The sequence below is a fragment of the Sander vitreus genome, chromosome 12 (genome assembly GCF_031162955.1).
Source record: "Sander vitreus isolate 19-12246 chromosome 12, sanVit1, whole genome shotgun sequence".
Taxonomy (NCBI): Eukaryota; Metazoa; Chordata; class Actinopteri; order Perciformes; family Percidae; genus Sander; species Sander vitreus.
The window spans coordinates 25,922,675-25,949,103 of NC_135866.1; the positions used below are offsets into that span (position 1 = coordinate 25,922,675).

Below are 26,429 nucleotides of genomic sequence, written 5' to 3' on the forward strand. Positions count from 1 at the left end.
TGATTCGGGTAAATGAACAGTCCACAGAGCTAAGGACCTCCAACATGGCCGCCAGTGTTACAGCTGAATGCTTCCTGTAGAGTTCAATAGAGCAGCACCTGGTTTGAAGCTCCATCCGCCATCTGTGTGAGGCAACAGTTGCCTGATGATCTCATCCTGGACACACAGTCGCTCTCACTGTAACTCTATCCCCCTTTATTCTCCTCTGTGTGTGTGTGTGTGTGTGTGTGTCCGCGCTAGGTCATACAGTAAGGGCTCGGTTATAAAACATTTTGGAAGATGACACTGACAACAGATTACACTGTTTTTTGAGTCTCCTTTCATAGGAACTTTACTCCAGTCAGTAACTTTAACTCAGTACCCTTACAACATACAGTAACTTACAGTATTGTGAGTTTTTAGATGACTTTTCTTCTGTCTCTGTGGTTTCACTAGAAGATTCTTCTAATCCCATAATCCTGTAGGATATTATTGAGTTTGAGATTTCCTACTCTGCAGACAGACCGGTGCAGGATACAGGACTTGGCTCACACTGACCTCTGGTGGATCACGGATGAACTGCAACAGTGCATTTAGAATCCGAAAACATGTTTACGGCCAAATAGGTTTTCACATACAAGGAATTTGCCTCGGTGTTTGGTGCATAAATAAACATCGTAAGAGAAAATGAAAGATGAAAGCAAGAACAAAACTGACAATAAAAATATTACAAAAATATGTACAGTACAATATATCTGTTTTAAAGATGAGAGCTGAACAATTCTGTGCAGGTATGTGCAAAATATTGTCCAAGGGATGTGAAAAGGTTAACAGTATAATAATAGACTATGTGCAATTATGTACAGCTATGATAGTCCTAAAGATGTCCAACACAATGTCTCTGTTTTAGGGGCTTGGAAACAAAAAGATATTTGTTTTCAAACGAAAACAGAGTGCTGTGGATGTAGCAAGAGTCTGGTCTGGCTGCTTTGCGGGGGTTCTGTCTTTTGCAAAGCTCGTTAACGTGATGTGACGTCATTGTGGCGGGGGGAGATAAGGTTGCCTCTGAGGTGGAGAGGCCCCAGCCCTTGCTGTGGTGGGGGATGGTGTCAGGACTGTCCCATTGTCTTTCAAAACGTTGTATTCAATGAGCTGTATTCATCCAGACTGTTGGGAGCAGTCCTGAAAACATCTCTGTCAGTCCAGTGCAAGCACGCACAAAGATCCTCCATAGTTTTGCTGTTTCATTTCTTAGATGTCCTCACAACATAGGCACCTCTGATTCTTTCTTTCTATCTATCTATCTATCTGTCTGTCTGTCTATCTATCTATCTATCTATCTATCTATCTATCTATCTATCTATCTATCTGTCTGTCTGTCTGTCTATCTATCTATCTGTCTGTCTGTCTGTCTGTCTGTCTGCCTATCTGCCTATCTATCTGTCTGTCTGTCTATTTATCTATCTATATCTCAAATAAATTCACACATAATTTGATGATGAAAATGCATCTTGTGTTTTGTATTAATTCACATGGATGTGCTGTGTTATGGTAGTGAAACTGCCCCTTTGTTTACATTTGAATCATAAAATGTGCATGTTAGTTGAGATTAGCCAGATTTCCCATCCACGCAACCTCGCCTGAAGCTCATCATTTCTTATCTGTCAATCTTCGTGCTTTGTCAACATCAAAGTCAACTTTATTGTCAATTCTGCCATATGTGCAAGATAAAAACCAAGACCTAACATGTTCTAAATATTTACAAGTTAAATTAAGCTGGGGCTACTGACAAATCAAGAACAACAATAAAAAATAATAATATATAACAAGTAGTGCAAAAAGAAATGAAAAGATGTGCAGGTAATATGCCATCCACAGACATCAGACTTGAGTCACCGAACATTTAGAAAATCTGTTGGTACAAACCTAAATTATGAACATAGTGTCACATGAAAAACATCTGCAGTACAGAGCCTTGTGTGAAGCAGAGTTTTTAGCAAAAACAGATTGAGGCTACATTTTCATGTCACATTTAAAAAGGATAAAGATTTGTTGATGTTTGTCTCTGGAATCTCTGCCTTTGGACTTGAGCTGTTGTGTCCTGACTCAACAGAGTGCAGGGCCCCCTGATGCAGCCACATGAAGCTCTGTTTAATGCATGTGTGTTAGTCCTGCTGATCACTGTCTTCACACTTTATATTATAAAGCAATCTGTGCAGCTGCTAAGGGCTCCAGCCTGACCAAATAATGCCTGCTTAAACCCTAAACTGGTAATTAAGCAGAATGAGTCCATTAGTCTATATTTACTCTTTTGTCTTCTCCTTCCTCTCATGCTCTCCGTCTTCCCTTTTTAAGAACTTACTGTGCCATAATAAGACCTTCATTAGTGACTATTTAATAAAGAAATCAAAGAAAGATAATAGACAGATGAGAGCAAAGGTTTCAATTAGCGCTTGTTTCCTACTATCTCATCTTCAGAATAAAGCAGCACTACAAAGCTCTGCCTAGTGGATCACCTTGTCATGGGATGGATAAAGGTTTCTGAGTCAGAGTCCCCTATGTCATCAGCATTACTTTTTTTAAAAGTTAAACCAACATACTGGAAACGTAATCATCCTGGGTACAGAATATTAAGGGAGATTGGCTTCATAAGTAATTATATCACTACATGATATTGGCCAGTGGTGATTTTAAAACATATGGCAATGAAATAGACACATGATCAAATTCAGACAGAGTCTGCAGATGTTTTGGGGGTTCTGCTTGGATTTGGGTCATTGTGTGTTTTCAGGATGAACAAGCTCTCCTTTAACTTATTTAAGCATGCATATTCAACAGATTCAGTTTGGGTTACTTAATAGGGGTAGTTACTGTAGCAACAATGCCCTTCTCCACACTCATTCACATTCAATACTTCATTGCCATGCAACTATGTTGCTAGGAATTTGGTGCAGTGTGCTCATTAACAAAAAAAACAAAGCATTCATAGCAGGACAGTCCATACCCGTTCAAAACACATATAGACACAACCCCCCCCCCACAAATGGATACCATTTATCCCATAATAAAATAGATAAATATGTTTAAAAAAAAGTAAAGTGCCAGTGCAGAAGGGCACCCTACAAGTCAGTGCAGTCAAGAGTTATAAAGTGTGCATTGTATCCGTGAGGGTCCGTTGAGTAGCTGAATGGTTCTGCTGTTAAGAAAGTGGGATGTGTCACTCATAAGGGGTTAGCAGGGTGTGTAGGGTCGGTCTTTGGTGTTTTTTTGCCCCCAACGTCTCCTTCCAGGCAGCGCGGCAATGGTTATGTTTAGGGTTAGGGTTAGCTGCCTGGAAGGTGCCGTTGAAGGCAAAAAAACACCATTGAGCTGTAGGGTCTTGGTGGATTTTCAGTCCCTTTCTGAATGCGGGTTACATACATTTCTGAAATTGGAGTGAATTCACAGTTAGTGATTCTTGAGGCAGTGCATACAATTTTGTCCAGCTGCTTTCTCTGCTGTGGAGTTGCCAAACTACAAAATAGAAAGTCAGCATAGTTTTTTATGACAGCTCTATAAAATTGCAGCAGCCCCCCCCCCACACACACACACACACACACACACACACACACACACACATAGAAACTCCAAACTTCTTGAGTTGGCATAGGAAAAATAGTCTCTGATCTTTTTTTAGATGATGCAGTTTGTCATCCCATTTCAGAGTGGAGGAGATTGGTGTGCCCAATAACAGGCAGCTTTGAATCATTGACTGCAGAAACAGTACTTTTATAGTTGGTAATCAGGCCTTGCCATATCGCTCTGCTATCATTGGCTTACAAGCTTACAATGAGGAAGAGGCAAGTGTTCTTTCATTTCCCCGTCCAAATTGATCCTGCTGGAGATTGAGCCGACTATCTTTTGTTGAGAAGCCTGTTTACAGAATGTCTTAATGCAGGTTTAGTTGTAGTTTAAGTGTTTTAGTTTGAACATGCGGTCTGCTTTAATGTCTCAGCAGGAATGTAGACAGAATAGCTGAAAGAGGGAAACGTTGAGAGAAAGAAGTGAGAGCAGAGAGACAGAATTGAACAGAGTGAGAGAAGTTTATTGACAGGTAAGATACAGAGGAGAGCAGAGGCCTGAACCTAGTCCGAACACACAAACACACACACACTTTAATTTGGGCTTGTTGGTAGAAAAGATGTTTAATTTAGGCTAATCTGAAATGTTACCACAAAGAACATTCTCAAAACAAAACTGCAGCTGTAAGAACCAGAGATGAGTGAAAAATAAAAACCCACTCTGAAGACCTTAGTTGAAACAGTGACCCAGTTTTCTGTGCATCTCTGCTTGATAAATACGCGCATGTTAAACAGAGGACTGGGAAGACAAGGATCACTTCATTTTAAAAAGAATTAACAAAATAATCCGTTTCTACAGGTTTACAACACACATCTGTATAAAGACACAACAGATCAAACCAGACCACAGACTAAAGGCACATGTACTTTGGTCCCATCAGGCCTCCCCCAAAAATCAGAGACCAAGACCAGAATCACATGTTGAAACCTTGTCCAGACAGCATTAGCATGCATCCTGTGTATGTACGTGTGCGCTCACTCACAGTTTATAGTTTATAAAAGAGTGGGATGGGATTTAAACTGGAAATTTACAGTTGACTCTATTCTTCAGTAAAAGCTCCACCTTTGCATCCTCATTATTATTACATGTCAGCAATGTGTTAATGTCAATACGATTATAAAGGAAATTTCGGGGGTATTCAATTGTCCTCACAATTATCATTAGCCTAGAATTATTTCTATTTTCGAGAATGCCTAAAATATCATCTTCATTATGATGAACGTGTGGCGTTTATTCAAATCATGTATAAACAGCTTAGACAGGATTGTTCAGCTATGGAAATAACAGCAAGAAAGTGTGCCAGTTAAAGAAAAACTGCCTTTTGAAATTTAGACAGTCAACAAGTAGCTCATTCCATTTCCTTTGAGGATTTCTGGGTACTGAAGTCCTCAGAATTTAGTTCCATCTGGTATTTAAACTACATTTAAAGTGATTCTGTGTAGTGCAGCAACATTGTTAAAAGCTGCAAGCTGGTTTAGTGTAGGTTGCCAACATGCCTACAAAGTAGAGGAGTGGATGCTGGTAATGTAAAACTTACATTGCAGATGAGGAGAGAACAGTATAAATCATCTCCCTTATGCCTGTACCTTAAACCTAAACAAATATTTTTTATTTTGTTTCGTTTTAATTTTGAATGCACCACAGTGCATGAATGAACAGGATGTCACTTGGAGGAATGAACCAGCACACTGAGAATTATGTGTCAGAAAATGCACGGTTCAAAAGACATCGTCAAATGACGGATAGATGATGGAATCTGACGTGACAGAGATGTTGAGTTAATACCACAAAGAATGGTGAGTGGCTGTATGGACAATGGCTGGTAGTTTGGGGTTCAAATTGGCATTTGCTTGGGAACGCATAAGAATGGATAGATAGTTCAAGTAGCGACACAATGTATAGAAAAATAACAGATCACTAACTACAGGAACCCAATCTTCAACAGAAAATCCAAGGAAAAGAGACTACTGCCATATTGACACGTGATCGCTGGCTAGGGCAAAACAAAAAAACTGCTATTTGCACTTGCAACGATAAAGATTTAAAGCAACACAAGAGAACTTTTCCAGCTTCGGTCCCCCTACAGGTTGGAAGCGGAATTGTCCATTACATTACATTGTCCAGTTCATTCGAACTACAGATCCGCCACCCAATCTGGCAAACTTGCATCATGTAATGTAATGGACAATTCTGCTTCCAACCTGTAGGGGGGCCGAAGCGGAAAAAGTTCTCTAGTGTCGCTTTAATTAAAAACTAAAACTCTTCACTGCTTTGAAAAGTAAAAGCAGTGTTTCACTGTCTTCTCTGGTAGGTTTCAAATCTGTTTTACCCATCAACATAGAATGAGAGTACAACGAACAATTAACTGTTTGCCGTGGTCATTGGACTAGTTCAAGAGAAAATGGCGTTTGTTGTTCGCAGTTATGGTGGCAACACATTTCAGTGTGGCCGTAAAGTGTGTCACACTCACTAGTTTGAGAACTCATGTAGAAATGTGAAGCAATTAAATCTAGCAATGCTGAATTCTTCTCTAGCAGCAAGGCAACAGACACAGGTGCACCTGAATGCACCATGATGTCCCTGTTGGCTCCCAAATATAGATAGCGTGAACATGGCTCTAAAGCGCTGGACCGTCCTGCTACGTTGATTTGAATGGGAATGTCTGTTCTTCTCTGATTCCATTTCCATGGTTTTACCGCTGACCAGCATCACTGATGGCTGTGGTTGGGTGTGATCACAAGTGTGCACCTGTAGCTGTAGCCACACCCTTAAGCTTGATTTATGGGTCTGCGGAGGCTCCACGCAGAGCTTTCGCCGTAGCCTACGTAAGTGGCCTGAAGTTTATACTTGTGCGTCAAATAGTGAGAGAAACGAAGTGTCTCCCCTGTGCTTTCTGACCACGGTGGGAAATCTGTAGCAGGAAAAGTTAACCCTCTCCTTGATTTCATGTTGTTTATGGACAGGGAGAAACAGGAAATGAGTTGGGGGGAAATGCGACGCTACCAAGCCACGGCTGAGCGACGCGCGTCGCCGCGACGTGTTGTTACATTTTTCGAGAGGTGCAGGATATGGCGTGGGGTCTGGCGTAGGTTCGTGTCTCCACGTACCTACGTATGTAGCCGTGGCGTAGATTTTACGCAGAAGCATAAATCACACTTTAGTGCACGCACTCACCCTGGAGTAATCTTTACTGCAGCAAGGTGAGAAGTTAAACCACAGGAGACAAACAAAAACACGGCTTTCTGCTGGTGTTGAGTTGCTCTTTGAGATGTCATAGTCAGGAATTTGTAAACTTTGCAAACTGCCTTTAGGCCAGGACTGATGTATGCATTGCTATATTTTAACTGAAAACTATTTCTAATGTTTTACTTCGAAGCGTTGCATTTACATTTCATTGGTACAATATTGTACGAATTCATTAAAAGGTCTGGGGATAGCACAGAAGAGGTTAACAGAAAATGTTGAGAAGAACTCAAATGATAGTGACTTCCTCGCTCGTCATAGATCTTAAGGTTTAGGAGTCAGCTTTGAGGGTTAGATGGTAGACTTTGAAAAGGAAACTTTCAGGTGATGATTCCCTCCCATGTCATAGTTGTGAAGGTCCATCAGAGTCTGGATCGCTTCCTCTACTGACGTCATCTGGATCAAGGCCATCTTACGGTCCCTGATGAGGAAAGAGCAGAGACAGAGTCGATACTATGGAAAGAAACTAGAGCCCGACCGATAAAGGAGTTTTAAGGCCGATATCGATACAAATATTTGGTAATTTCAAAATCCGATATTCTGATTATATATATATTTATTTATTTATATTTAAAAAAAGGAATCCAGAAATGCGTAACAAAACAAACAGATTTCCCTAACATTAGTTACTTGTAGTTATTTATGAGTCCTAAAATAATATAATGCAGTTTAAAAATAAACTTGTTTTATTGTCACAACAGAACAGAGGAACATCAAAATATATTAAAGTTCTGATAAATAAAATGTATAAAAATACAAACTTAAGATATGAAACTTAAAGGGTTAAACACAAGTGTTGCCAACAGGGACGTTGTAGAACGCCCTCTGGTGGACAAACTATGCAACGCCAACACTCAGAACATGGTTGAAGGGGGTTTCGTCCATTTTTATTTTATTTTTTAAATATTCATTTATCGGCCATTATAAATGCCGATACCGATAGTTTGGAAAATGCCTAATATCGGCCCGCCGATATATCGGTCTGGCTCTAAAAGAAACCATATATCTTGTTTGTCTGAATTTACTTCAGTCAGCCTAAAGCATAACAAGTATCTTTCATGCACAAAGTACAGAATATATTATAAATGTAGGTGGTTAGATCATCTCATTTTCATTCTTACAAGCAAAAATTGCAAGATGATCAGAGAAATATAAAAACATTCAAAGCATTTAGATGTTTTCAGGCTAGATATGTGCAGTGTCATTAAGAGCTTCATATTAAAGTGCTCCTTACTGGAAGAACTTGAAGGCCTTAACAGTTCCTCCACTGTTAGAGAACAGAAGTCGTAGATCATCCTCTCCAAGTCCATCCCTGGACATGCAAAAAGAAACTATTATCGTCTTAAAGCAAAGTAGCATGAAGCCAAACTATTTGCCTGACTAACACAAAAAGAGCGTCATTTGACTAGTATGTGTAGTGGTTGTAGTACCGGACATTGGAGAGGTGAAGTGTTGCAGAGGGAGGAAAGATGTTCTGAAAGTTTTTGGATCCTGGCTTCTTAAAGCGATGGAGTGGTGAGCCAGAGAAATCTGTCCAAGAAAAACAAAACATTGACATAGTGAGAAATTATCTAACGTAACAAAAACATTTGAATGTATTGCTATTATTATAACTTTGGCACTGCTTGACTTCTACACAACCCACAGATTTGGAAAACAAATAAACCTAGAGTGAGAAAACCCTGTGCCAAGTATTTGTCAACTTCAATAAAAGAGACCTTCACCAATTCTGCATTGTGTTCCTATAAAATTGTCAGACCCACGTTGGATTATTTTACAATTCAAAATCAATGCGCAGGCATCAACACGTGGGCTTCGACACCATTCAACAGACGTTGCTGCAGTGCGTACATTTTATATACACTGCTACATGTAGCTACATGCTAACGTCATGGAAACCTGAAATCTTGGTTGTGATGTTGTTAATTATTTCTCCACAATTACAGATCACATTCCTGCTGGAACATTTCTGGTTGTATAGAAAGAAAGGCACGGTAAAGGCCAATGCTGTGACTGAGGTTGAATATGTTAGACTTTTTGGAATATTTTACAGTAAAGGCTTTATATTACTGTATTTACTCAAAGACTTGTCATGGACCTGTGAATATCTCATCTGGCTGTTGACACTGTAAATTGCTGACTAACCAAACTTAAAAATACACCACGACTACTAAATGCATAATAAGCAATTTCAAAAGGTATAAACAAGCTCTCCTTCAGGGTGTAGAAAAGCTCTTACCTTTAGTTAGTAGCTGGTCATCCAATCCTTCTCTGGGCAAAGCCACAGTTTGATGTTTAGACAGTGTCACTCTCATTACTTTGCCAAACACCTTTTGACCATTCAAGTGGCTCATAGCTACAGGTGAGAAAAATAGAAAATACGGGCAGTGATAAGTCTAAAAGCTTGACAGCATTTCCACATTTGATGATACAGTATATCATGCTGGTAGAACAATCATTCACATCATCATCAAATCAAATCAATCATCATCATCAAATCAATCAAATTCACATCCATGAAATTGTTCTATAGTAAAATATATATTAAGGAAGTGACCGATGCTACAGTGTTTTTTTAAACAAGTGAACCTTAAGATTTTAACCTGGTTCTACAGTGGCAATTGTATTGACTTCGACACATAGCAACGTGAGAAGATATACATATGTATTATCTTTATTTCACAATATAGTTAGGATGCAAACTGCATGTAAATATTTTGTCAAAAAAGCTAGATGAGACATGATGCTACATTCCCATTCTTATCAGTTTAAAAGGGAACTATGCAGTTTATTTTAGCTTAATTTACCTTAACTGAACAGCTTCGGAGTCATTGGAATGGTTATATGACTTTTTTCGAGTTGAATGGTGGTCGTCTCGCTCCCCCCTAGCGCCTGTGAGCTGAAAAACCACCCTCGCAACTTTGGGCCGGCGATAGTATCGCGTGATATCAGGTCTCGCGATGTAACGAATTGCTTCACTGCACTGCACACATACGCCCTTTCAGGAACCGGCTTACAAGGTAGCAATGGAGTTTTTCACACTATCGTCATGGCTGAGCCGGCAAAAAAGAAGCAGAAAGCTAGGAAAGCATTGTCGGAGGAACAGAGAAAGAGGAAACGGCAGACTGACCAAACAAGGAGTCAGACACGAATAAACATCGGAGCTGCCAAATATCTATTCCGAAGCTGTAGGGGGAGCTCTATAGAGAAACCTGCCAGCAAATAGCGAGCAAAAAGCGAGAAAACAGTGAAGAAATGGCCAAAACTGCATAGCGCCCCTTTAAGAGAAAATGTACATTGATTTCTTGAATTTCATTTTTTAGCATTTACCTTTCAAAATGCCATATATACACATTTGAAAAATACCCAGACCAGTGGACCTAACAAGTGTGCATAGCAGGACTTAAACAATCACTTCTGAATTTGATATATAAAGTCATCATGTCTTGATTAATCTCAGTTTGCAGTTCAATAGCAGTGACTGACATTGCTACTATAAGAACTTACCCAGTTGAGCCTGGTTGCCATCGGACAACTGTATCAGAGCACTGTCCTTTTTGTTGTAGAGGATCTTCACCCTCTGTACATCACCATAGACTCCTGAAGGTAGGGAGAGAGCGAGAGAGGCAGACCAAGTGAGGGAAAGAGAGAGCAAGAGAGAGAAGGGTAGAGTAGAAGATTAGGAGGACAGAACAGACAGAGCAGGAGAGATGGAGCCGACAAAGATAAAGAAAGGAGAGGTGTGAAGGATGGAAGGAATAAAGTTAGTGCTAGAAAGACAAATGAAAAGAAAAGATGGAATCTTCCCATTTGACTTCAACTAGAAACTCAATCAAACACTTCTGTATAACCGAGTGGTTTAATGTTATGACTGTCGACCAGTGAGACAGCTCAGCTGAGTTTTACCATTGACATACACCTGAAACTGTTTGGCATGTGGCTGAGTGGTGATTCAGAAATCCAGCTTGATGATTAAAAATGTAGAACCATAAATGGACAACGTGGGCGAAACATATACCTTATACAAAACCTTTTCGAAGAAATTGACTGACCTATAACAGAATATGTTGTATAGATAAATGTGTAAAGTAAATGCAGAAAGAAGAACTTAAAAAAATAATCTCTCTTTAGGCTTTTTATGCAGAGTATTTAAGACTTTGAGAAATATCTGTGGATATCCTGGAGCAGCTAAAACAGGTCCAATGAGTTCTGGACAACATTTTAAATATTGATGGGCTGGTAGACAGTCTAATGTGTCCATTATGCAGTGCCTAGTTTAGAAGACTGAGTGACGTGTAATCCCAATTGCAAAGTTGTAGAATGAACTGAAAAGCTGAACTGTGACTGCACTTGATTAATACAAAATCTAGAGAAAAAGACAAGAAGAGATGCTGAGGGTTTAAGAGCTAGAGTGAGTCCTAGTGAGGACACTGGACTGTCATGATCAACTTAAGCATTCATTTGGTGAGAACATTAAAAACTACAATAATCCATGCATCCCTGGCAGATTGGAGGCTCCTGTGTTCTACACAAAACCACTGTAAAACCATTTTAGAATAGCAAATGTTGAATAAACTAATCCAAAACCTGTACTCGACAGTCCATTCACAGAGTAGAGTGTTATTGGAGAGTGGTATTTTCTTCTTGCGTCTGTGGCCAAGTAGACTTTTAGTTGTCCTTTTGTCAAGTAACTTATGTAATTAACATGAGAAATCTGCTACAATTCAACATTTTCTAACTTGCTCTTTGTTAATACAAAATAAGAGCGTAATGAGAAATAAAAAGGTTCAATAAGAGGTTTTTAGCGTCAGCTTAGGAAATCGGGGATTTTGCCAATTGATCCATTATGGAACACAACCCTATTCCTTCCTTTCATCTAACAGACTGCATCCTCAACGGTTTTGTTGTTGTTGTGCTTTTAAAGCTTTAGTGCGTAACTTTTTGATATTATTGTCCGTAGCTAATTAAGACTATCAGCTCCACACAACTCTCTCTGTTTCTCAGTATGGCTATGTTCAGAAGATTGTGGCGTCCGGTTACTTTCCCGCACAGAAGTTTGAGTAAAGATAATGACCTCTTCTGAAGAGACCATCATGTTTTTTTAATCCTCCGTATCGTCTTTGGCTACTAGCAACTGCTGAGGGAGGGGTGGGGTGTGGGTGGGGTGGTGCGCGATCACGAAAGGCTGTATCATGTGGACACGCTGACAATGTTGTTGTCATTACTTAGAATTCCTCATGGGGGCGACAGAAACTACGCACTATAGCTTTAAGGCTCCAATTAAGTCTTTTGCTGTGCTTATTATTGTTAATGCAAACTGCCACTGTTTCACATAAAAATGTTTTCAGCATGATTATATTTGCAGCTTTTATTGTGAAGCAGCTGCAGGAGATGCTAGCTTGGCAGTCACTAACCTCAGTATTATTTCAGTCTAAATGTAGATTTGGAGTTTTTACACCACATTTTAATTGGAACAGAGCTTCCACAACACAGGAATGATTTGAGTGTCTTTGTTCTCATCAGTTAAGAGACAAACCGACCAAACAGACAATCTCCCAGACTCACTTTTCTTTCAATGTAGAGACAGAAGAAGATTTTAACTCTGTAGTGTACAATATGATAGAGGGAGGCTTGTAGATACAGAAAGATATAGAGGAATAGCGTGTCCACGACATCACTGAAGAAAGTGAACAAAATTGGATTAACAGAGAGAGATATACAGATAGAATAGTAGAGGTTGAACATACCGAAGAGGGTAAAGAGACTTTGAGGCGTGACCATCTTTAGAGAGAGAGACCGCAGAGCAGAGGACAGGAAGAGGAGGAGCAGAGGAGGAGGAAGAGGAGAGACGAAGGTAGAGATCAGACCGCCCAGCGTTGGACGAGGGGGGAGGTGGTGGTTTCCATGATGATGAGGGGTGGAGCAAAGATGGAGGGAGGGAATGGGGGATTGGGGGTTGGAGACGGGGTCAAAACAGCAAACCCAAATTGGGGTTAGACCGGATTAAGTAAAGTGAAGAGGGAAGAGAGGAAAAGGAGGTGAAACAAAATTAGGGTAAACATACATGAGAGGGGAGGGTTTTAAGGGAAGTGTAAAACATTTAAGGATGTACGGCCAAATAAATGTGTGAAGGGAGGAGCAGAGGAGGGAAGAAAGGAGGCGGGGAAGGGAGAAAGGAGAGGACAAAAACCAAAGCAGAGGTCAGTAAACAGAGCATCAGTGGAACATCAACGGAGTCTGAATGATTGCTGGTTCGATTTTAAAACACACACACACACACACACACACACACACACACACACACACACACACACACGTCTTCCAGTTCTGTTATCGCACACACATTCCCTGCTGAATTCATTTATCACTGAGGAAAAAGGCTGGGAGCAAGGTAGAAAATAATACATTTAAGAATGGAAAAATGAATAAAGTGAATGAAAGAGTGAGTTGCAGGAGATATCAAACCAAAGGGGGCAGCATCATGAATCAGATGGCCAACCAGATCACATAAGGTTACTGGAGGTAACAGGGGCCAAAAGGACTACGGTCTATGACAGTGGTAGATTAGGCTGACAGAGACACGTGTAGAGCTTTATAATAAGAACATGGAAATATCACTTTTAACAATATGGGACCTTTAATTTCCACTCAGAAAGGTTTGCCAAATGAGGGTCTGAAACGCAGGCAGGTATTTAACCAACCTGAAGTTTGAGGCGTGTCGATGATCATTGCCGCACCACTTATCAACTAAACTAACCGAACAATTTTCTCTTGTCCAGTTCAATTGCAGTGGTGCTGGAAATGAAGGAAATGATATCACAGAAAAAACTTCATTCTTAATCGTCACATTCCCAATTCTATTTCTGCATTTGAACCCATCCTAGTGGTGTGGCATGGGGACACTCAAATTAAATCGCTATTTAATACCACTAAAAAGGCTGGAAATATCACCATACTGTCTATGGAGATTCCACGTTGCACAGCGTTCGACTAGTCATGACTGGTTTCCAAGATGGCTCCCGCAAGTAAACATGAATGTGACTGTCTTTATAATCTATCTTTTTAATAAACTATCTGTACACTTAAAACGTTGTCAATGCTTCGGTTCACATTTAGGGACCCTAATTATGCTAACATTAAAGTGTGGCGATATTTCGAGCCTTTTTAGTGGTATTAAATAGCGATTTAATTTGAGTGTCCCCATGCCCCAAATACTAGCATTGTAAGCTAACCAGCGGTCCGCGGTAGCCTCGTTAAAGCTCCCAACTCATTCGATTAGCATGATATCATGTCCCAGAGAGCGACAGAGTAGGTACACATCAGTTAATAACCCCTAGGTTCGTTTTGCGCCAGAATTGTCCTTTAAGTGTACTGCATGAACCTGACTAAAATCTGACCTTAGATGTTAGTATGTCCATTTGATGGCGAAGTTGATAAAGGATGAACAAGTGATTGAAAAACTAGCCCCTGGATTCAACATTCACAACATTCACAACGGCCACACCACACTCAACCACTACCTAGCAACCGGATTGTATTTAGCACACTCTCAAGTGTATGCAGCAGCTGCTGCTCTCAAGTTCATCGGTCACCGGAGAGAACAGTATGCTGCTACTATACAGCCAAGATACAGCTGTTGAACCCAGACTTTACCAGAAGGGGTCAGAGGTGTGAAAAAAACATCACTCCACTATGGAGTCCATCTCAGCAAGGAGAGGGACAAAGACGGACAGAGAGAGAGAAGAAATCTGACAGAGAGACGTAACACACAGAGACAGATCACAGATACTGTAGGTATAGAGATTCAGATGAAAGAGTAGGTGCATATTTATAATTGCAGAAGAAACTGAAAATTGACAGACCGACATCTAAGATAAAAGAATACAAGTATGTAGGTGTTCAATTTAGAGAAAACCAAACTAAAAAAAAAACACAACAGAACTTTTAAGATCTGATATAGTTATAATGTGCGCATTAAAGTTTAGGATCTGTGACAGTCCATGGAGCACGCACGGTTAAAATAACAAGAGTTTTCAGTGTGCAGTGAAAAGTAATAACTATATCACCAATATTTAAGATATTTGAATGCTGAATTGTATATCTAATGGTGTATTGACAAGACAAATATTGTATATGTTGACACTTTATGACCACAATGATTAATCAATTGATTAGTTGTCAACTATTAATTGTCAACTATTTTCATAATCAATTAATCGGTTTGAGTAAGTCCAAACTCTTTGATTCCAGCTTCTTAAATGTTAGTATTTCTTGACTCCTCTGACTTTAAACTGAATATCTTTGAGTTGTGGACAAAACAAGACATTTGAGGATGTCATGCTGGACTTTGGAAAACATGGATCTACATTTTTCTGACATTTTATAGACCAAACAACTAATCGATTATTCAAGAAAATAATCGACAGATTAATCGACAATGAAAATAATTGTTAGTTGCAGCCCTAATCATACTACATGGACTATATCTTGGTGGAGGATGCATAATAAATCATGCTGTAAAGTGGGCTAAGCTCACCTACAACCACACAGGAATTAAAACTACTATCAACTCCAGAAAATCATCCAGTAGTGTCTGTTAATTAGTTGGAATGAGTGATTTGAAGCAGAGATTGCAAATAGTCATTCACAGTTACGCTTATGGCTAGTGTACCTCTTCATTTAGGTTGGATGCCAACAGGACTCCTGACACTCCGGACCCAGACAGAGCAACACGACCAGCAGCTGCTGCCGCTGCTGCTGCAGCGCTCAGAGGACTGATGGCTCCTGTTAGGAAAGCACAAGACAATAAACAGGTCAGAGTCAAACTTGTAATACAGCAGCAGAAAAGTAGATTAAAACCATAACACTAAAAAGACTAAAACTTCAACTGCACCAATAAAAAAGGTGACTGTAGTAGTAATGGCCATTATCTACACTGTCATGTAGAAGCCATTATTTAGACATAAGTAGTTTGAGCATGGCGTAAACTGGGTTAAACGACTCAAATCCTTGATAACTCATTCCTATCCACCCCAACTATGTACTCAGTGTAATTAAGGATCTCCCACTTAAATGTAATTAAAACCTAAATTACATACAAAGAGAACTTGAAAATAAGGAAACGCCCAGTGGGATTTCAGAACTTAAAAAAAACAAAACGTTAATACTAATAAAAACACAGATTAGTACTGCATATTGTTTCTTCCAGTGGACACGTAGGTAGTGAACATGTAAGTATATACTGTAATTCTGACCAGGTTACAGCCTGTAAAGGGGCAGGAGTTAGTGTGATATGAGGGGAGTGGCCAAACTCTCACCAAGCCATGCATTAGCAATTAAACCAACTAAGCAATCAATATGATTTCAACTTAAAGGATCATATCAGCCCATTTACATGGCAAATTCCACCAACACAAATTAAAAAATAGAGACCTTTAAACTAATTTAAAACACCTTCCATTCATATTATACTGCTCTATTCCAACAGACGTTAACTTTTGCAGTCACCAGATTTTATTATATTCAAGGCTAGTAAATTTGATTATGTGCATGATCTGCTACTTTGCATGTGTAAAGGATTTCACCGTACAACGTCTCATGAAACATCAATTTGTATGATGACTTCAATAAACTTAAACTAACGGTAACTTTTAGTGCCAATACACACAGAAAGTAAACTGATTCTCCCCCACAAAGGCATTTTTCCACTTCATTTTGGAGACTGATTAAGTGGCAACTAGCTGAGAAACCTCCGTTTAAACTAAGATTCTTTAAAATCTAAGCAAAGAAAAAATACTTTGACTCTGATCAAAATCTCTCATTACAATTAATTTAGGCTAATGACTTCCAGTAGACAAGCAGGGAAATATGTAATATAGAAAACTGCATTGTACCCAGTCACTTGACAAAAATGATTAAATTCCAGCTAATCATCCATCCTAAAGCCAGTATTTGCCTCATCTGTTAATTTAGCCGTAATATAAACAAACCTCTAAAGCCATTGAGAGAAAATCCGCCCTGGCACATTCAGACAGCCATAACATGATATGACAAGAGACAGGACAGCAGCATGACAGAAAACAGCAAAGACAGAGTGATGGAAAAACTGAATTAAGGAAAAAGAAAAAAAATTGGTACCTCCACCCTGCGAGAGGGAGAGAGAAGATGAGTAACCTCCTCCACTAGAGTAGGAAGCTAGTGCTCCAGATGGGGTACCTACAAGACAATGACAACTAGATTTATACCACAAAACACTTCTCTAACCTCACACCAGAGAGTACAATTAATAATACTGTATACTTTATTAATCCCACAAGGGGAAATTGCAATGTTTTTCACTCTGTTGTTATTACACATAGGCCTGAACACACACACACACACACACACACACACACACACACACACACACACACACACACACACACACACACACACACACACACACACACACACACACACACACACACACACACACACACACACACACACACACACACACACACACACACACACACACACGCGAGGGAGTTGCCCATGGAAAGGCGCCCCGTGCAGTTGGGGGTTTGGTGCCTTGCTCAAGAGCACCTTGGCAGTGCCCAGGAGGTGAACTGGCACCTGTCCAGCTACCAGTCCACCACCATACTTCCTCCGGTTCCCAGCCCAACTCCCTACTGACTGAGCTACTGCCACCCCCCTCATCATCACAAGAAATCCATCCAGCCTAAGTCAGTAAAATATTAAAACCGTAACAGTGTTATGCCATAATGAGTAAATATTATCAATAAGTCAAATATTTATCTAAAATTATACATGGAATTCAGTTTAACTAATTATATGGCATATAGCATACTAATATGTCAAAATACAAATATAAAACAAACATGGGACTTTAAGTCAAATACGTCTATTTTTTTTCTTTTTTAAAATCACAAATACTGCATTTTGTGGTGTCATTATTTCCAATATATGTAGCCAAACCTTTAACAGTTTTTGTGACACTGTGGAGTGTGTGCATTCTGTGAGAGGGTGTGGTAGTGCATGGACACATTTCATTTTTTTTTCTTCATGCCTGTGGTAGTGCTTTGCTAAATGTATTAGAGACGGTCCGATACCATTTTTTGCTTCCCGATACCGATTCCGATACCTGAACTTGCGTATCGGCCGATACGAGTACCGATCCGATACCAGTGTGTCATATATTTTATTATGTTTTAACATAATAATATGTATAGTATACTACTATCCCTGTATGGATGTGATATGATTTCTATCTTTGTTGTCGGTCTGGCTCAGGTTAAACTCTTTGTGAAACATGAACAATCACAAACAACGAATGCCACAGAACTTTCTTTTATTATCCAGTTTGACAGTCCTTTATAACGGAAAAAGAACATAAATAAACTACTTTAACGTAGATTTTCTTTAGGGCTTTATTACGTGGTATCTGATCGGTGCATAAACTCCAGCACTTCCCGATTCTGATACCAGCGTTTTAGGCAGTATCGGAGCCGATACTGGAACATCTCTAAAACGTATGGAGACTATATTACCACTAGAACCGCCATAGCCATAGGTTGGTGTAAATGAGCACGATCAGATGGCAGGTTGTGTGTCGATTGTTGAACTGAAAGACGCTCTGTGCACAGGAGAGATGGAGAGACAAAATGCTGAGGGGACTTATTGTCGTTCTTTCGTTTAACAAAATGTGACAATGTAATCCTTTTCACTGTGATTTCAATTACCATTTAGTTTACTTGCCAAAATAAAAATGCTGAAATTGTTTACAATGTTTCAGCATTTGTTTCCAGCCTTTTAGTTTTTACGCTGCAGGTTATATGCTGCTTACAACATAGAACAGCATCAGATAGAACCAAATAAATGTCTTTTTATTTGCAGGAGTTGCTCACCAGTTAACCACCAATTTTGTGTTGACTCAACTGACCGGATTATTACTGCATCGGGTGGCAGCGTGAAAATATCGTTTCTTAGATAGTATATTGTACACTGCTAAGAGTACACCAGTTGTGTGGGTTCAAGCTGTCCACATAATATCCATTCCAGTGTTTCCCCTATATTTATTCTGCATCAGCGCACCGCCGTGAACTGTAGCGACACACCGCCGCGAGTCCATCAACGAGGCAAGTGTCTGTGGTTAGTTCACGTCTGGGGACGGATGTGATTGGTTTACAGAAATACAAACGAGCCAGAGTGTTTTTTCCCCCCCCCCATCCCAGAATAGATAGGTGATGTACGTTTGCTGGAAGTGCAGTCATGTAGCGTTACATGTGGATTAAGCACTGCGCTGGACCTAGGTGCCAGAACTGTAAGAAGTTCTCTTCTGAGATGTTTAAAGACTAAATAGATCCGTTGGCTTTTCCTGAGAATATTCTGAGCGATATACATTTTTAGCTGAGGGAATACTTTATACATGCAAACTTGATTAGTAATCCCACCAAACAAAGCTGTGCAAGTACAACACCACAAACTGTATGCATCCATGGCCATTTTTACTACTAAATTGTAGGCATCTCCTGGAGTGCCAAGTCTGTTCCAGTTCTGTAAAAAACGAAAACTGAAATGATTTGCGTACATGTTTATTTAATTTATGGTTGGTTTCTTTGGCCTGGCAGTGTTGTTTCAGTTTGGTTTTTCTTGAAGATTTTAGTTTTACTCAGTTTCAGGTAACAAAATTATTTTTCACTGCTTATTTATGTTTTGGTTTGTGTTTACTAATCCTGATCTGGATTGGTTGTGGCTTCCTTCGTTGTGATTGATGTGCTAGATGTGGATGACTAACTCCCACTGTGTAGTATTGGTTGTATATAACTAATTACTCAACTTAATACAAAAAATATGTATTGTTTGTAATTGCCTGTGCACACGCAGAAGGGTGCTGCCCTAAACGTCCGTTGTGGGGCAATAAAAAGTCAAATTGGAGTGCTCTCTTAGTACCTTTATCTATATTTATTTGTAATACTGGAATGTTCCTGTCCTGTACAAGCTATCATGACACTGTGGCAATGGGTTTTTAAACCCCATGCTGTGAGGGCATCCTTAATTGTAAAAACTGATGCACACTCACTGTCTTTGGCAGCACTACCAGCAAAGGAATGACCTACAGGGGGGTGGGGGTCAGTGGTTCAGTGCATAGATGAGGCCATCTGTGTATGTGACAGTATTATGGATACCCGGGAGGGAGGTATGAATGGATGCAGTGTAGATAGAGGTGTATATACCCAATAAAGAATGATCCTTGTTGGCTGTCTCTCCGTCTCCAGTAGGAAGGTCAGGTCTGGTGTAATCTCGACTCTTATCATTGTTGTATTTGACGTTGAGGTTGACGAGTTTACTGAAGTCTATCCGCAGAGTACAGCATGAATTATAGATGTTCTGTCCATCCAAAGACTGGAGTAGAAGTAGGGAAAGGGGGAGAAAGAATCATACTGGTGTTTAAATAATCTGATAACTGATATAGTAGTACTTTTTTTTTTTTTTTTTTTACATAAACAACCTTTGGACCCCCTAGATTAGTTTTTTATTTCAAGAATTGTGACCAAGATACTTACTAAGCGGGACATTAAACAGTTATCAATCAGCCAGACTGACATATCGGTCTAGCTCTAATGCCAAGAAGGTTAAAAGGGATAAAAAGGTAAGTTGACAGACCAATTGGAAAGTTGGGCACTAAAGGGCAGAATGAGACAGAGGACCTCTGCTAATTCACCGAGAATAAAACAGGAATGTAAATAGTTTCTTGTAATGCAGACAGGCTATTGTACTACAAATATTGGACATTAAAACTTGCACAGTAAAAAATAAGATTAAAATCTAAATTAGTTGTTTAGACTTTCAACAAGGGATTTTAGCATAAAAAGCTTGAGCTATGTCAAACATCAAACCATCCACCTTGCTTCTTTATGAACTCATTTTAATGCAACAACACAAAAGAAGATCTATATAAAGAGTAAAGAAAAACATTGCTTTGCCTTCTTTTATCTAGGAAAAACTACAGTAAATGCTATGGTCGCTGTCACAATTTCAACAGCTAAGACTTACCAGGCAGAAATCCCTTAGTCTAAGCCAATGACGCACTGTCAAAGCCTCATGGAAGCTGTAATTGGCGAACGCTAACAAAAGAACCAAAGACCTGTCCAACTGTTGTTGCTTTATTTTATGCTGGTTGTTGATGTAACGGCCAGAATTTTCGTGTGTGTGATCCTACCAGTTTAGCTTGCTGTGCATTGACGGGATCGCTGAATTGCAGAAGAGCCTGAAACTGGTTGTTCTTGGTGAAGGTTATAATCTTCATTACTGTCCCAAACTTACTGAAGATCTGGAAGAATCAAATCATTTATAGAGAATAAGATAGAAACATGACCAAACTTGATTTAAATTACAGTTCACTAAACCTAATTTTAACATTTTTGTTTAAAGCTATGCAGACAAACAATCATTATGACAATTAGAAGTCAACCAATTTGCGCTTTTGAAAGGCCTCATGCTAAATAACATTTCTTATTTATTTTTCTCTCTACAGAGGCTTTTTGTTTTTGCTTTACAGATGCTGGTTTGTTTTTTTTATACCAAGAAGGTCCAAACATCAGAGAAAATAAAAATCTTGAGTATGGGGCTGTGTGTACTAATCTGAATGGAGGATATAAACAACATGTTCAGTTTTACCTGTTGTAGAACATCCAGTGTCACAGGATAAAACATGTTGTCGATGATAATTCGCAGGACAGGGCTGGGGGGTGGAGCTAGGTCCAAAACTCCAGGGTCAGAGGATGGAGAACTTCCATCCTGAACTGCTGACACGGCCTGCAACACTGCCTGGGCCCTCTGGGTGGAAAGAAATAAAACATAATTGGGGCAAGGCAGCAAGTTCTACACCAGTCTAACCCTGGTTTGTTTAAAGGATAGTGTTTGGTGTACAAATATATCTATATGTGTATACCTGGTTCAGAGCAGAGTCTGTTTTCAGTTCCTTATGGTTAGAGTACTGGATGAAGACAGGAGTGTTTCTGACCTAAATAATATAGAATAAGATCCATAAAATACACAATTCAGTCAGTAGCCCTTACAACAAGAGATTATTCATAATGTGGTTTCAGGATTGGACACTGATGTATTTCAGACCTGAGGCGTAACAGCTGTGTAGTAGTTCACCATAGTAATGGCTGCTTCTTCTGTACCCAACTCCAGAAACGCCTGGAAAAACACAGTATTATTGAGCTTTAGCAGAATAACAAATCACCTCCATGACCTTTTCCTGTTTAGTCAAGGAGAATATTATTCAGTCAAACCTAAATGTCATTACAAGACCGTTCTTGTTTCATCGTCACCAAGTATTTGCCGATATGGAATTTTGGTATAGTTTACCTGGTTTTTCCCCTTCAGCATTAGTATATTGGTGACTTTTCCGAAGGGCAGCCCCAAAGCAATGACTTCAGTCTCGGACACTTCGTTGGGAAGTTTCCTGATGTGGAGAACTCTGGAGGGAGGGGATTCCTCCAAACGCTGTTTCTTACTGTCACTGCCGTTTGCTGAACATTAACACAAACAATAAAGATAAATGATCACGATGACACAACTTTAGATTAAATAAGAAGTCAGAGTAAAGCACAGTGTAAATACTAAAAATGAATGACTAAGCTCCATTAAGCTGCTTCAGTTTTAGGGTAAGATTCCTGGCTTACTGGGACACTTTAATGGAATAGAGCCATCACTAATGTAAGTAACACTGGCACCTTTTCCTACTATGAAAAGTCAAAATGTCTGCTGGGAAAATGGCCTTTTGGGTTGTTATTCCATTCGGTCAGAAAAACAATGTGCAACTATTTTTTAAAGATTGGGGGGCTTTTCCCTTTATTATGCAGTGACAGTGGATACCCATGAAAGGGGGAGAGAGATGGGGGATGACACGCAGCAAAGGGCGACAGGTCAGATACAAACCCACGCCGCTGCAGGACTCAGCCAACATGGGGCGAACGCTCTTACTGGGTGAGCTACAGAACTATTTTAATACTCAATTTATATTAGTCGGTTTATTTTAGTCATATTTCCAGCAAAAATGCCAAATATTCCCTTGTTCCAGCTTCTCAATTGTCTGGTTGTTGTATTTTTAGTTGTGTGGTTTGTCTGTGGGTATTTAAGTGTGTGATTCAGACAAAACCTGAAAAGTGATGATGTCACTACGGGCTTTAGAAAATCTCTCACTTTGTAGACAAATGATTAATCAAGAAAATAACAATTACTTGCAATTTGTCAACTTACAGATAGAGGAAGCAAAATGAATTTACTGATTCATTTAGTCAGTTTCTACTGAAAAGCATTGCTCTTCTGTGTTTTTCATCATGCCAGTCCATTTCTGACCATTTTGGTGCTCTGAGCTGCCCTCAGCCAGCCTTGCACTGGCTGGTGTCCCTACAGGCTTTGAGCTTTTGAAATGCCAAAATTACTTTGTTCAACTTGTGATTTAGTATGTTCACATTCGTACTTCTGAGTCTAATACGGTTTTTAACCTGGTTATTCAGCTCTGTTTATACATGATATTTTTCAGGTTTCTGATCATCTGTGCAGGCATGCTATTCACTCATCCAAATCCCAGACAGCCTCTGTCATTTCTGGACCCACTGAGGTTCAGATACCACCCATCAAACACTTTCTGACCACTTCCCCATGTACTAAAAACATTATGGATTCCATCTTTAACTGATGGTGGGTTGTGTTTACCAATCTAAATCCAAGTTTAGATTGAATTTACCGGTCAAAGAGTTGGGGCTGCTACTGTACATGTTGAGCTCATCTGAGCCTCTCTGGAAAAACAAGAAAAAAAGATGAAGAAATTAAACTTTGATTTACATCCCAACTAATACAAATTCCAAAAATATTACAATTACAGGCAGAGTGACAAAGTACTACCAAACATACATCAAACACTATACTGTATAATCTCTGTCTGCCTTAATGAACTGCAATGCAAACCGTAACATTTTAGCAGCAAATAGACAAAATTACAAGTTACTTTGATGGCTTTACTTTCAGCTTAATGAAATGACACGTCATTTATTACCATCCCACAAAGTTTAACATAAATCTTTTTAGTACGTTATCTTGTAACATCACAACAAACACTAATAAGGTATTAAATCTATTTACCCACCCTATACTAACATGTAACTAGTTTACATCCAGTCCATTTGTGAACAACACCATGTAGACCTAATAAATGCAAATAGTTTAGGTAAAGATTGGGTAAATTGAGTAAAAAAGTAAGTCTGCTTGCCTTCACACCAACCGCAACATCACTGTTAATGAAGAGAATGCAGGGACATGAAAAAAAAGAAATGCAAATGATGTTATCTCAAATTCTCAAGAAAAAAAAATTCAATTCAAAAGGGAGAATGCTGCTGTTGAAAGTTTATCCTGAATGAAAATGTTGCATATCACTTTAAATGTGTAACAGTTTAACACATTTAGAAGAAAAATCATGCAATATAGGGGTTTAAAAGTTGTTTAGATTCCTGGTTCTTCAACACACTGGTTTTGGCTAATTTAACACATATTTGCATAATCTTTATGGGATGCCCACACCTAATAAACTGTGACACATGCTAAACAACATTTTAAATACCATTATGGAAAATAACCTGCTTTAGACACACCCAATACAATCTGGGAGACCTAAATAATATCACATATTCTTATCTTATTCTAGATATTTGAAACGTCGAGACGCAAATAACTTGTATTAAGCTATTCAGTTGCTATTATCAATTTGACGTTATATGACAAATACATGCTTTTAAGCCGTTTTTTGTTACATTATTGTGTTGTCTTGTGTGTCCTTTCTGCAAATATGGTAGATGTATTAATGTTTAAGTCAACTTTTTTCATAATGAAATAACGTTGTATAACGTTACAATAAACCGGGCAGAGGCGTGTAGCATAGGCTACTGTATAGCTGCGAACAAAGGACCCAAACTGACAGGTGCACGTACCATGTCGGACATCACACAGGGTTAACAGCTTAGTAACGTTACAGTAATGCTAACCGACAATAATTGTCACCATTTATCATACGAAGATTTAACCCACACATTCCCCTCTAGCTAACGTTGCGTTAATCTAAAGTTAGCTAACGTTAACATTTATTTTTCGCACGAGAAAGTGATATGCTCAACTGGATTAACGTTATTAACGTTACCTCTTGCCAACTAGCTTGCTAACGTTAACGTTAACTATCATATTGCCGAAGTTAGAAGGCCCAGATAATATGTAAAGCATGCTCTTGGGTCATGCACATTTCCCTAAAAGCCAGACAACATTGGACTAACGTTACCACAATTCTTGGTGGGTACCTGCTGTTGCTGTCTAACGTTAGCTAACGTCGATCTTCGTAATGTAGCTACAGTATCAAGGTTCGCAGCATAGCTTACAGCTAGCATATCTTCATTTTTTAGGCACGGCGAACGGTTCATTCTGTCTGTATCACATGCACCGCTGTGGAAAGTGTATCTAGAAGTATCCGTTGTGATATAAACAAATTTACCCGTCCATTGCAGCTCTTTGTCCTCTTCTGTCTGTTGATATTTCAGCACAATTCGATGCCTGCAAAATGGGCGTTCTTTTTCTTCTTCTTGTCTTGTAATGGCTATTGGCAACAACAGTAACTTTAGGCGCATTACCGCCACCTTCTGCTTAGGAGGGTGACTGACTCATCAATAAAGACCATGGATGTATTGTATTAACGATAAAGACGTGGTCTGATCAACTGGAGTACATTTCCAGGATACTTGTCTGACATCCACACCTTCCTCTCTCTGTGTGTTGCCGTTCTTAAAATCCCTTTGCTTCAGGAAACAACAAACTTCGAGCTAGAAAGGTACACGCTGAAAATTGCAAGTTTTGAAGGAAATTTCGATCGTGCAACAAGGCAGGCAGGCCTGCTTGGTTCTTTCGGGGAATGATTGTAAAGATTTACAAAGAATATTTTGTGGGGATAGCTATGAACGAACGAAGTAGGCTACACCAAGCATACACTGGTAAGAGCAAATAATCAAATTTTACATGCAAACCCTTGTTTACATGCAGAAAGAATTGTGAACCTTTCATCTGTATCTCTTTAGCTAAATACACTTAGCACAAAAAGTAAGGAAATTTGTGTTTGGTAGATTATTTCTCTGTGGTAACAATGCTTTTTGGTAATACATTTTATACCGTTGGAAAGCCTGTTTAGTTCCCTTTCAAATGGTGCCCCATTTGTAAGGAACATGCATTTGTGGGATGAGCAGCAGCGCTGAGTATGTGGGTTGCACCCATGAAAAATTTGCCAAATCTTCTCTGCCAATGCCAAACAGCTTATTCTGCCATTGACTCGTTTGGTGTTTGGTGGATCGGATGATTGAAGTTTGAAGAAACAAGACATATTGGCAATTTAACAATGTATTCATTTCACAAACAGGAGCCTCAGTAGCGTGTGGAAGAACCATACACAGCCACAACAGCCTGGCACCTCCTCCTCATGCTGGTCACCAGCCTGGTCACACACTGCTGTGGGATGGCATCCCATTCTTCAACCAGCATTT

General features: G+C 39.4%; 1 protein-coding gene across 1 annotated transcript; it reads right to left on the reverse strand.

The window, feature by feature from the left end:
• Positions 1 to 4,042: 4,042 nt before the first annotated feature.
• Positions 4,043 to 25,487, reverse strand: LOC144527034 (polypyrimidine tract-binding protein 2-like). Its single transcript, XM_078264858.1, has 17 exons — positions 25,394 to 25,487; positions 24,128 to 24,149; positions 23,606 to 23,657; positions 22,222 to 22,385; positions 21,979 to 22,050; positions 21,797 to 21,868; positions 21,523 to 21,681; positions 21,065 to 21,175; positions 20,079 to 20,247; positions 16,981 to 17,058; positions 15,515 to 15,627; positions 12,591 to 12,624; positions 10,351 to 10,443; positions 9,083 to 9,199; positions 8,274 to 8,373; positions 8,078 to 8,155; positions 4,043 to 7,264 (listed from the first exon to the last, which is right to left on the reverse strand). Exons 1-17 carry the CDS (start codon positions 25,399 to 25,401, stop codon positions 7,135 to 7,137), a joined length of 1,572 nt encoding a protein of 523 aa, XP_078120984.1. The 5' UTR covers positions 25,402 to 25,487; the 3' UTR covers positions 4,043 to 7,134.
• Positions 25,488 to 26,429: the final 942 nt, after the last annotated feature.

Excerpts from the sequence above, each read along its gene's own strand:
- LOC144527034 (XM_078264858.1), bottom strand. Across the intron at positions 23,658-24,127 it reads ATGTTGCGGTTGGTGTGAAG|AGAGGCTCAGATGAGCTCAA; the intron begins GCAAGCAGACTT and ends TTGTTTTTCCAG. Across the intron at positions 20,248-21,064 it reads ATGCACAGCAAGCTAAACTG|TCTTTGGATGGACAGAACAT; the intron begins GTAGGATCACAC and ends CTTCTACTCCAG.